Source organism: Typopeltis vanoorti, chromosome 13 (genome assembly GCF_054136105.1).
Source record: "Typopeltis vanoorti isolate ZY-2024b chromosome 13, IOZ_Tvanoo_1.0, whole genome shotgun sequence".
Taxonomy (NCBI): domain Eukaryota; kingdom Metazoa; phylum Arthropoda; class Arachnida; order Uropygi; family Thelyphonidae; genus Typopeltis; species Typopeltis vanoorti.
This window is the reverse complement of record NC_143561.1, coordinates 126370965-126384087: the sequence shown is the minus strand read 5'-3', so window position 1 is coordinate 126384087 and position 13123 is coordinate 126370965. Positions and strand designations below refer to the sequence as shown.

General features: G+C 34.8%; 1 protein-coding gene across 1 annotated transcript in view; it reads left to right on the top strand.

Annotated features, from left to right (window-relative positions):
- The window catches only part of LOC150100523 (uncharacterized), a 194435-nt gene that overhangs the window by 72922 nt on the left and 108390 nt on the right, over positions 1-13123 (top strand). Inside the window, exon 7 of the mRNA XM_090402683.1 lies at positions 5800-5875. Within this exon, the coding sequence (XP_090258809.1) occupies positions 5800-5875 (76 nt within the window). The remainder of the gene's footprint in view (positions 1-5799; positions 5876-13123) is intronic.

Here is a 13123-nt window from a genome sequence, read left to right as displayed (position 1 = left end):
AGTTGAGAAATCATGGGAATTTGACAAGGATCTGTACTAATGTTTTGTAGATCTGGAAAAGGCATATGACAAGTTGCCCAGAGATAAGCTTTTCAAAACATTACAATTATATGGGGTAAAAGGAACATAGTCTATATTTAAGTCATAAGTCAGCATTAGAATTGAAGGAAATACAGGTTGATGATTTGATGTAAACTCAGAGGTAAGACAAGGATGTGTGCTATCTCCACTCTTATTCATCATCTATATGGGTCACGTTATGAAAGAAACTGGAATTAGGCCCCATAATTAAAATTGGAGATTTGAAACATAGCTTTTTGCTTTATGCAGATGATGTTGTACTCCTAAACACATTTAGTGTAAGTCTCCATGATTGCTAACTAAATTGAATAATAGCTGTAACAAATTTGGCATGAAAATCAGCAATAAAAAGACCAAATAGGCAGAAACATTGAACACATCAACTACATTATGAATGGCAAGCCTATAGAAAAAGTAAAATATTTCAGATATTTAGGCACAGTTTTTAGTGAAGATGGCAAGTTAAATCTAGATATAGACAACAGGATAAGCAAAACTGGTGTGGTGGGTAGTCAGCTGAATAAATTTATATGGAATAAGAGAAAAGTTAGCCAAAACACCAAACTAGCAGTATACAAGAGTACTCAAACTAGTTTTATGTTAAAGATCTGAGAGTTGAGTTAGAAATAAAGCACTTGATCAAAGACTAGAGACCACAGATATGAGGGTTCTAAGAAGAATGAAGGGAGTGAACAAATGGCATCAATGACAGAATAATATTATAAATAAAGATATTAGAAAGGAACTTTACATTGTTAGCATTCAAGAATGTGTAAGAAGAGCTAAGGTGAAATGACCACTTAGGTGACATGAAACTAGGAGGAAGACCAAGGTCTGGGTGGATTGATTCAGTCAGAAGTGCCTTAGAAACAGTGTTAGATATGACAGTATTGGAGTACTGTCAAGTAATAGACTAATTTCGAGGAAAATTTTGTATAGGATATTCTGAATAGCACCTTCCATTCGTTTCTCAAATAATGTATTTTCCTCCATATCTCAACTTTGTTGTGGTGCGCGTACCTGGATAAGTGACATTTGTTTTCCATTACATTCAGATTTAAGCCTCATTATTCTGTTACTAATTCCTTCACACTCTGAATCTGTCATTTACTTTTTTGCCAATGCACCATTTTATGAGTGGTCGTTTGCTTCTTTCCAAAGCAAAACAAGGTCTCCTCTTAAATTCTTCCTCCCTTGTTTTTTCCAATTTGTCTTGCTTAAACCCAAAATATCTAATTTCATCTCCATCATAACATTTGTTAACTTCTCTTTACCTATATCAATATTTTGAGCATTTTTATTCCTTATTTCCTTTCTAGTCCAGGTCATTTACCATTTAAATTGATTCCTTTGTTTCTTTTTAACTTCAGTAAATCCACTGCTGGCTTGTTGGGCCTGTTGCATCTTCAGCCTATTAGGTAAGGTAGACTCCTACTGCAAGAGATGAAAGGAAAATAACAACAAAAAAAAATATGAAAATAGGTAAGATTCACCCTTAGCCTTTGAAATACTCTAATAGTATTGGGTGGAAGGAGCAAAAAGAAAGAACAGTATGGTTCAGTATACAGATAATATAACAGATGTATGTTACGTGGGTGGTTCCGTAAGTTTCCAGCCTGACTAACTTTTAGAGGTGATGGGGAAAAAAACAACTGCATTACTTTTCACATCTTTGAAACATTTCTATGCCCTTTTTAAAAATAGTCTGTACTTTTGTCTTCAAAATGGCCTAAAACTGCATCTTTCACCCCATTGTCTTCTGCAAATTTTCTTCCTCAAAGGTCTTTCTTCAGTTTCAAGAAGAGGTAGTGGTCAATGGGTGTTCAATCTCCTGGAAGCCACAGTCCTTCACTGCATCTTTTGCATCAATATGGACTGGAGCATTGTCATGAAGTAGGCGAATACCATGGCTCAGCATTCCTTGTCTCCTTTCCTTGAAGTCAATCAAGAGAATTCTGCAGCAATCCCAAAAGATTGTTGCCATGATTGATCTTCATGGTGGACTGGGTGATCGTAGCTTTTCTTGGCAGTGCTTTGCCTGGTTTGCACCACCCCATGAATTTTTTTTTGGAAAGAGGACCATGTTTCATTCCTGGTGACAATGGATTATAGCACTTCTCTCTGATTCCCTTGACAAAGCTTTAAAAACTCGCAGGAACAGGTCACATGATGTTCCTGAATTGAAGAGAGAAGTCAGGGCACCCATGTTGCACTGACCTTCTTCATGTGAAGTTTCTCGTGAATGATGTGAAAGACAGTTGTAATAGAAAGCCCCAACTTTGCTGAGATTTCTTTGAGCTTCAGCCATCTGTCATTGAGCAGTTCCTCATCAAGAGAGACATTTTCCTCAGTCATCACTTACATAGGTCAACCATCACGAGGATCATCTTCAGTGCTCCCCAGGCCAAACGTTTTTAGCCTATTGCAGGATATGAAGTATTCTGCAAATACAGTGGAATATGAAAGAAAAGCTTCACCATAAACACCATCCAATCGCTTTGATAGCACTTAGAGAAAGCCCTTCTTTAGTGAAAAACTTCATCACAGTGTGGTACTCAATTTTTAACATTACAGCCATAGCATGCCACATGCTAATCAAATGAGTGCCTCCAATTGAATGATGCAGGCAGAGAGTTGAAACTGGTACACTAAGCTCCCCATACATTGTGCTATCTGTCATGCATGGCGTTTAAAAAATGGCATGAATTTTTGGAACATGAAGTAATGCATGATTAATTATTGGTTTCTAATATATCCTAGAACAAACACATTCTTTCCACCCCTCATCTATGCAGTTTTGATTTCCAACGACATAATTTGTGGCATGCCTACTTGATATGTAAACAGAAGTACAAGACAAATTCTCATGTTCACTCCAAGGTTAGTGATAGCACAAGTCAATTTGTCCCTGCATGTCATGAATGTGTTACCCATCATGCATTGAAGAATTTCAAGTATTACTAGCTGGAAATTATGAAGTATTTTATGCTTTGAATAGCTAAAGACTAAACAAAATTCTTTTGTCACCTTATAATTTCAGATTTTAATCCCAAGATTTACTTATCTTTGTTTTAGAATTTTGTACTGACAGAAGCATATTGACAGACGAAAACATCCAAATCAAGGTATTAGTATTAGCCTTACTTGTTACCAACAGTTGTAAATAGTTTTTTCACTTATGAGTACAAAGTAAATGAATATAATTTCTTGAAAAGTATAATTTACTCTTGTTACTAATAGATTTGCTTCTGTGTTTCATCTGGTAGTTGTCCTGCAGCTCCACTTTTTTTACTTCTAGATCCTTGAAATGGAGGAGGCTTTTAATCTCTAAGTATGTTTGGTGTATCCTTAAAGAGGTATCATATTGCATTGAGAATATGGGAGCAAACATAAACTGGAACCCCTGCTCTGAAGGTACTTTATGTGACTCCCACACATGAAAGGTGTGTGGTGATAAACCAATAGCACATTTATAACATGGGTGGGATAAGGATTTTTTTTTTTTCCTACTTTTATTATAAAGAGATGAGGAAAGCTTTTATGTTTATGGAGCACCCAAGATCACAACATGTCTTTTGACTGCAATTCTATTTTTTCATTAAAAAAAAATTTTTTTTTAGTCTGCACAGTTAGCCAAGTGGTTATGCGCTTCGCAACCACATACCTGGGAAAGAGTGTCCTGGTTCGATTCCTGTCACTGACGTAAGGAGCTTAGGATCTTTTTCAGACATAGCCAAGTTAGCCAGTCTCGGGCATGGACTGCAGGGTTTTTCTCCCCAGTTTATCTGGGGGTTTTTCATGCCGCAAGCAAGCAAACCAGTCTTGAGAACTCAACGCTTCTACAGATATAGGATACACTGGGAGGCATAGGGCCAACCACCTTATCCTCGTATTGCGGTTAAATGAATAGAAAATTCTCAACACTGCAAGGTAAAAGAGGGGAAAAGGAAGAAGAAGAAGAAGAAAAATTTGATGAAATGATCATATATGTTGCCTACATGTGTCATACTTTTGGCAATAACGATCTTTGACATTTGAAGTGGAGATTGCATATGGTGATGAATGAATATGTTAGCGATAGGTGCAAATTCAACTATTTTAAATTTTAAAACATATATGAATAAAGGAGTTAAAAGCTTAAAAGTAATAGGATACCTAATCTGATAATGAATGATGTGATATTATTAGTAAACACACTAATACTAAAACTTATGAAATTTAAAAATGAAAAATATTAAAAGATTAAAAACTAGAATGTAGAAACTGTAAAGGATCAGAAAGGAATACAAAGGACTTGAAAGAAAAACATAAAAATCTAAAAATATATAATGAAAAATGAAATCAATTTCTGGGGGTGCTCCATAACATAAAAGCTAAAAACTTTGCTTATGTTTTTATATCAAAGATTACAAAAGAAGCAGCATGAACCATAAGTTAAGATATATAAACTACTTTTATTCATTTATAAACACTCCATCGCATCTCATCTTTAAAAAAAAATCAGTAAATCTAAATCTGATATTGAAATAACCAAATTCAGATAATTTACTCAACTGCAGTCAAATCTCCTTGTGGAAACAGAAGTATGGAAGGACAGAAGTGCAACTTCTGTCTTTTCATGCTTCCCTCCCTCTCTCTCTCTCTCAGATCCAGATAGTAAAAGCATAGCATTACTCAAAATGACTGACTTCCTGACATTATTCTTCTCTTCTATCTATAAACAACCAAGACAATTTCTCATTTTACTTGCAACAACTTGCAGTATGCATCTTCTGATAATATGCCAGAAAGATATCAGAAGAATCCTTTAATAGATGGGATACCAACATATTTTCTGGTCCTGATCTGATTCTCCAATTGTGCTTAAATCTTACAATTTACTCAACTTTAGAATTCTTCTCTCACAATTTTGATGCAAACTTGAAATGCTTAATGCTATGTGCAGAAGAATATTTCGTTTAATAGATGATCACCTCTTCCTTCTCACATCAACTTGTGATATCACTTTTTCTCATAATGTTCATTTCTGCCTCTCCCCAGGCTGTTTTCTTGTCGAATGCAACTTGTCCACCCATCTATCTTCTTTTATCTACAGTGCACACAAATGGCAGTGATATCCTCCAGTTTTAGCAAGCCTGTTGTATATGCGGTTGATATTTAAAAAAAAAAAAAGTAATTAATTCAGCATAAGTTTTGTCTGTCAGATCCCAATGAGGAGACTTATAAAAAGTGATAAGATTGCATTAGGTTGAGTGAAATATTCTACTTCTGTTATCTCAGTAGACTAAACAGTATAAAATTTGAAGTGTACTCAAATTAGCATAGTTCAATGCCATGCTAGTGCTTATTAGGTTGGGTAATTTTGAGGAGAGGGGAAAAGTTCAGAGAGCAGTTACCCAAGGGAAAGATAAACTTCAATTTGTTTAAAAGTGTTAAGTTCCCTGAATCAGTATCCATTATCTTTAATGATTGAAAAATGTGGCATTTTAATAAAATTTACTATATTTTGAGAATAAGGAGTGGAATATGTTCCCAGTCTGTTGTAGGGTCCATGTCAGTGAATGAGCTCAACAAAGCATGGACATATTGTATAAATGTTGGTTGGTGCTTGGCATAATTTAGGGCATCCCTCGATGAGTCTCTGGACTCCATGGAGTTGCTCACGTGGTAATAATAATAATAATACCAGTGAGGTCATTTTGTTTCTTTTCATCATAGGATACCATATCTTCTAATGAAGAAGGAAGGATAACCAGACAAAACAAAAGAAGGAAATCAGCTATTGAAATAACTAGTAAGATTTTCAATTTAGTAATTTAGATCTATTACTAAAATAATTTTTATTTATTGATGTGAATTGCTAAATATTATTCAACTAGGCCAGTGATGGCGAACCTATGACACACTTGAGGGTTTCAGGTGACACACCTTGGATGTTGAAAAATATTGGTATTCTGATGAAAAAACTAATTTCAGTTTATTAAATTAATTGTATAATATGAATTCATAGATTGTATATCAATGTGCTATTAAATAAATAGCCTAATATGATATGTATAAGTCACCATCTATGATTAAGTAGTTAAATTTATAATGCATGTATGCAAGTGGCACATCGAAAACGTCAATATTTAAAAAAAAAAGATGTTTGACACACCTGGGTAAAAAGGTTCGCCATCACTGAACTAGGCACTACTTGTGTTTCTCACAAGTATTCCAGAATTGGATATAGGCAATTAGTTAAATACTCAGTTCTTAACAGTAAGTGAATTTTGGATATTATTATGAATTGAGTACCTGGACTGATAGTTGAAAACTATGCATTACTATTCTGCCAAACAAAAGTTCTGTTGGTTATATATTACATAGCTTGTTTTACCCAAAAAAAACCCACAAAATTCTAACTAAAAATTCATAGACATCTGCATCCACTTTACTAACATTCGTGGTGTAATAATATCTTCTCTTTTAAATTATTTTATATATATGTGTATGTACCTTGATATTATTATTTAATTAATTACTTTTTGTAATAGATTTAACGTTATTGATATGAACACAGATGGATAAGAAAATAACTATTTATTAACTTAAAAGCTAATATTTCGCAGGTATTATATTCAGCATCTTCAGAACACACAACACAAAGTTTGTTACAAATGTAAGATAACCACAATCCGGTGTAACAGTGAGGCTAGTATAAGTAATTGCAGCGTGCAACACAAGACTAAAGTCCTAATAGGGCGCCATCTAGGTCCAAAAAAAAAAAAAGTTCAAAGTTTTGGAATAGTAGTCCAAATAATAGTCTTAGAAAGTTTGTTATACTTTCTAAGAATAAATAAATTCTTAAAAAAAATAAGAATAAATAAATAAAAAAATAAAATAAAAGTAATAAATATTAATTTGGTCTTAGGATGACTATCTCCCAAATCTTTGGTAGATTTATACAGCCATACTTGTTAAGGTTTAGAGTATGATTTAAGGCTTCTGTTGATTCCAGGAACAACCTCTCTGACTTGTAGAAGCTTCTGTGCATTACTTTTGTTTTTTTCCAATTGATCCTGTGTGCTGGGGTACAAAGCACGGTCTGCCAGACCCGACTTGTCATAGCGAAAGTGTCGGATATATTTTTTGTGTTCACTGAGGCAGATGTCCACAGTTCTTCCTGTCTGTCTGTAGTAGGCTTGATGGCAAGAACAGGGCACTTCATAGACTACTGGATGTGATAAAGGAGTGCATTTGTCCTTAAGTGAACAGATGAGAGTTGCTAATTTCACATAAGGTTTAAATATGGTGTGCAGTATGTGAAATTAGCAACTCTCATCCGTGCAGTGCAGCCACTGTAAGACTCTTATACCTCCATACTTGAGCATTTCTGGTTGAATATCATCTACTCCTGCACAAGCTGACTTATTTGGCAGGAACTTTTGATATGCTTACTTCTTTTCCTTCACTGCCTCTTTAACTTCCTGTGTCCACCATGGAGTTCTTATTTTTCTATCCTTGCAGACAACCTCACCACATGCCTCTCAGCTGAATCAATCAGTGTTTTCTTCAAGGCTTGCCACTGAATCTCCAAGGTTTTGTTGCTGTTCTCAAACTTCTTCATTTTTTCTTCAATAATCTTTGTGTATTTTAGTCTACAGTTCACATCTGAGAGATGCGCAACCTTTATTTGCTTTAAAACTTTCTTACATGTTCTTTTCAATATGAAATTCATTTTATCTTGCTCAAGACTAAATGGTGATCACTTCCAATTTTAAATCCTCTGCACACTCTAGTGTCCTGCACCAGTGAGAAAACATCACTACCAACAATAACGTAGTCGATGACTTTTCTTATTCCTTGCCTCTTCTCTCCATGTGAATTTGCACATTTTTATGTTGGAACATGGTGTTAGTAATAGCCAGTCCATTATCCTGAGCAGAAATCCAACAAGTATTTGCCATTATCATTAGCTTTGCTCTTTTCTCCAAATTTTCCCAAAATATTTTTCTATGTCTTACAATCATTTCCTACTCTTCTATTTAGATTCCGAACAAGGACGAATTTTTTTTTCCATTGTGTTAGTTGTTTTCTCTAAACCTCAAAAAATTCCTCCACTTCTACCTTAGTCGAACCTTCTCTGGGACCATTTAATTGGGACAGCCAAATTAAGTGGCTGCCCGAATTAAATGAAGTTGCATGTCCAAGAGTTTAAAAAGGTGTATGTACATAAGACAACATACAAGTTTAGATAGATTTTTCATTTAATAGCCAGTCCATTATCCTGAGCAGAAATCCAACACGTATTTGCCATTATCATTAGCTTTGCTCTTTTCTCCAAATTTTCCCAAAATATTTTTGTATGTCTTACAATCATTTCCTACTCTTCTATTTAGATTCCCAACAAGGACGAATTTTTTTTTTTCCATTGTGTTAGTTGTTTTCTCTAAACCTCAAAAAATTCCTCCACTTCTACCTTAGTCGAACCTTCTCTGGGACCATTTAATTGGGACAGCCAAATTAAGTGGCTGCCCGAATTAAATGAAGTTGCATGTCAAGAGTTTAAAAAGGTGTATGTACATAAGACAACATACAAGTTTAGATAGATTTTTCATTTATTGCATAGCAAAATTACCAACTTATAAACAATTATCTTTAATTAGAGTAAAATATTTGCCATGAAAATAATTTCTTTTATAACACACATACAGTTCTTAGCAGTGAATTATGTAGGAAATGATTGAGCATAGCCTGTCAGTTTTTTAAATAAACAGCACAGGTGTTTAGTGCAGATATAGCATTTTCTCCCTTAATGAAATAGTCATAATCCAGTAATAAGTTTTCTAGCATCCTGGTAGTGACTTGTTTAAGCCCTCACACTCACAGTATTGATGTGCTATAGGTTCTTGTACCTCTTCTGTTGGAGGGGGCAAAAAAAAGCTTGAGAGTCTCATCCTCATCACTTTCTTGTTCTTCTAATGTCCTCTGATGTTTTGCTGCAGTCTTCTCCTCAAAAATCTTCATTTTTATTATAGTACTGAAGACTGCCCTCAGTGGAAACAAACACTTCACAGTTTCTTGTATGGTTCACGTCTAATGGGATGTCATTTTTTCATTAGTTGTATCTGGCATAACCATGATTGAATGCTCCCACAGTGAGCAAAACAGTTTCGAATGGTCTTGTTACTTACTTGCTTGCCAGCTATCAGCCATAAACTGTATTGCATATAAGATATTAATTTTGTTCTAATCTCTTTGTCAAGAACCTGTCAATTTTTTCTTGATTTCTATTGTAATTCCATGTTCCAACTCTTAAGTGAATTCTTAATAAATTAAGATGTCATATATGTATCTTTTTTTTGCTAGCTTGGTATTGAACTTGTAAACTCTCCAGTCTAATCCTTCAAAGCATCGAGGCCTGATGCTTTTTCCAATAACTAACAGCTTTTGTTTATCAGTTCTTGACATATTTGAACAGCATAACACTGTTACACAATCTGTTGCTTTCATTGATCCAAAACAGAAGCATGTTTATAATACTGGGAACCATCCAACATGGCAAGATAAAACCACTCTGTTTTACCAGCATTTCATATGTCATCAGTGCTGAAATTTTGAAGCAAGATTATGTAATTTTTCGATCACTCCTTGTGGTAGAGGTTACTGGCATCCAGTTAAATGGCATTGTGTCCCAAATAAACAAGCAAGTTCATGTTATATTCTCAATTTGTTTTTGTTCTTCCAGACTTGTCCTAATAAAATGGCTTCCCCGATCAACTGGTGGGCCAGTTAACCAGAATCTGTATATGTACTATTTTCTATATACTATAGAAAAATTAAGCCTTACTGTTAAATAATTAGAGTGGTTGTTAGAGTAAATGTAACTGGGTAGTGCAAGGAAATTTTGAGCCGCAAAAAATTAAAATAAAGGGGATTCTTGTTGGTATTCTCAGGTTTGAAATCTTTGCAGAATGTAGTTTGAAAAGTTAAAATAGACATTGATTGCTGCATCTGCCATTTGAGTTTTTGTTGCAGATGCAGTTTGCTCTCACTGTAGCAACTTCATGTGAGATCATTGAAATAGTTTACTGCAGTGGATTTCTTTCAGAACAGCATTATGCCCACAGGGGATTTGATCAAGATTTTTCAGTAGTTTGTTATGATGTTCATTTGTAGATCTTTTATGTATGAGATGGCAGTGGTTTAGCCTTTATTTTTTTATTTTTTATATTATTATTATTGTACGGACATCTCCATGCAGTCCGAAGACTCATCACAGGAGACCCAAACTATCCACACAATCTATCTTATCTCTCATTGAACCCATTAACAGACAAAGCATTCACAACTGACTGTCAACCCATTCCACTCATTCACAACTCGTGGGATGATTTTCATCTAGTGTTACTGAAATTATTTGTGATGTCATGCATGATGAATATTGGGAAGGAACTAATTAAAGAACAGGTGCATGCAGTAAGAGTTGAAATACTTGTATATAGTATTTCAACAATAACTTGTATATAATATAGCATTTTTATTATAGTTGTGTGATAACAACAGTTCTCCTTGCATGCCAGTGTACTTGGATTGCCTCCATCCATGAGATTACAGAATAAATAATAGCTGGATTATTCAATCTCCCTCTCTTTGAGCTTCACCAATGCAAAAGTGTCTCATGGCTCTGTTCCATTGCCTATCCTCTTTCTCCTATACATAAATTGGCCTACTCTCTATTACTAATTCTGTTCAAGCTTTCTGGATGATTGTACTTCTCATTCATCCTATTCATTTGCCAAACCATGCAATGCTTTAAGATCATCTTCAACCAGTGCTTTAAAAACATTGATCTCCATACCATCCTTCAGTGGGACAAGGACAATCTGGTTTCCTTTAATGCCACCAGTATGCAGTTGTTTTCTCTCTCACAAAGAGATCTCAGCTCACCTTCCTCACCCTCATTAATACATAGATTACCAGGCAGGATTAGATTTCTTTGATTGGACTGACATTTATCTGCAGCCTCTCCTGGTATAAGCACATCACATCAGTAGCTTCCTCAGCATGTAAAAAACTAGGCATTTTCTTCTCCTAGATACTAACTGTTCCATCCTTAAAATAATGTTTGTGTTTGGGGTGGTGCACCAAAAATCTCTCTAAAAATTCTCAGTGCTGTCCAGAAGAAAGCATTTCAGGTAATGATACTTCCCATATGGATCTTCATCTTCTGTCTCACAGATACAGTGTCTGTTCCACAGGTACTTCCATAGTCACTGCTCCACTGAACTGGCAACCATCATTTTTCCATTTTCTGTTGTTGGGCCTGTTAAATCAAGAACAGCAGTTGTTCCAACATCCGTTTTCACTACAATTGCAAACACACTAAACCTGTTTTTCTTATTTTTCTTTCATTCTATCTGCCTCTCTCTCGTTTGGAATAATCTTCCTCATGAAGTATTCCCAGACAACTGCAACTTTCTTTCTCAGTCCTCACCTACATCCCACATATGGCACTAATATGTTTATAGGTTTTCTACCTCTTGTGTATGGGATCAATATATATATATATATATATATATATATATATAAAATAGTGCATTACCATGGGGTTCAGACTTATGTACTGTTTTAGTGGCTGACCTGTGTACTTTATACCCCTAGAATGGGAGAGAAGTTTCCTAGTTCCTGTAATGATTAGCATATCCTAGCAAGATCTCTCCTTCACTGCACTGCATGCAAGAAGAGAGTAGGGAAGAGAAACTCATTCAAATGTGATCTCACAATCTGAAACCATTCCAACTTCCTTTCAAATTCATTCCATAGATTCACAAACTTTGAACACCCTTTCTCAACTCACTATTATCATATTTGGACAGCATCCTAACCATCTTCCCACCAACACTATTATCCCTTTACCTCTCATAACAACTTCCTTAGATCCACATTTCTTTTTTCACCATCCAAGTCATTTGTGCCTGTAACGTGCCTGTAACTATCACTACTTCTGATGCCTGTTTCTTCCTTCCATGCAAAGTATCAGTTATTTTTTTAATGCTCCACCTGGAAAACATGTTTTGTGTACCTTGTTATTCATCACACCTCTAATGATTGAATACCCATATAATGCCATGTGATTATCCTTTGATAGTTGCTAAATTCTACTAACTTTCTCCTCCTTATCATATCAGCCAGTCTCTTTAGACTGTCATTCTCCAGATACTTCATTTCACCCCTCATTTTCATTAGCTCTTGTTCAATTTCTTTAACTTTGTTCCCTTTGCTATCATTACCAGCACTTTTATGCATTTTTCTAACTACTCTTGGCTACATGTTTCCTTTTTTGAAACACTACCCTGTCATTACCCTTTCACACATGCACACACACACACAATTAATACACTTTAATTTCTTTCATTCACCTTAACAGTACACAAATTTTTTATATTTTTGATGCACATATAACATTCACAGCATATCCACTGAGAAAAATCCAGGGCAAAACTCGATCTTTAAGCTAAGCTCTTGTGTCACTGACTTTATTGGTAATTATTTTCAGAATGTTTAACACCAATGGAAAAACAAGCAGTAATACATTATTCTCAACTAAGTAAGCATTTAATTTTTTCTTACCAACTATACTATGAACATTGTCTTTCATAGATATTCATATCACAGACTTTTGGGTGTTTTTTTATTCATAGAACATGGTCTTCCACAATTATTTTCAGCTTGATATATTTTTATTATTCTTATTATTCTTATTCAGTCTTGTTTTCAGAAATAAAGAGAGTATAATACATTAAAGACATTCTTACTAACCATGAGTTCTGTTATTCCTTATACCACCTCTAATTTTCATCCTTCATCTAATAGTCAGTTCAACAATCATGGCAAGGCATTCTACAATGAAAATTAACTGACTGAAACAAATCCTCAGCTCCACTTCTCTGTATAGTAAAGCTTAGGACACCTGGGATTCAATACAAAAATCAATAAATACACCACCAGGAGTCTGCCATTATGAATTCTGGCCTACATCAGATCCAGCCCACAGGTG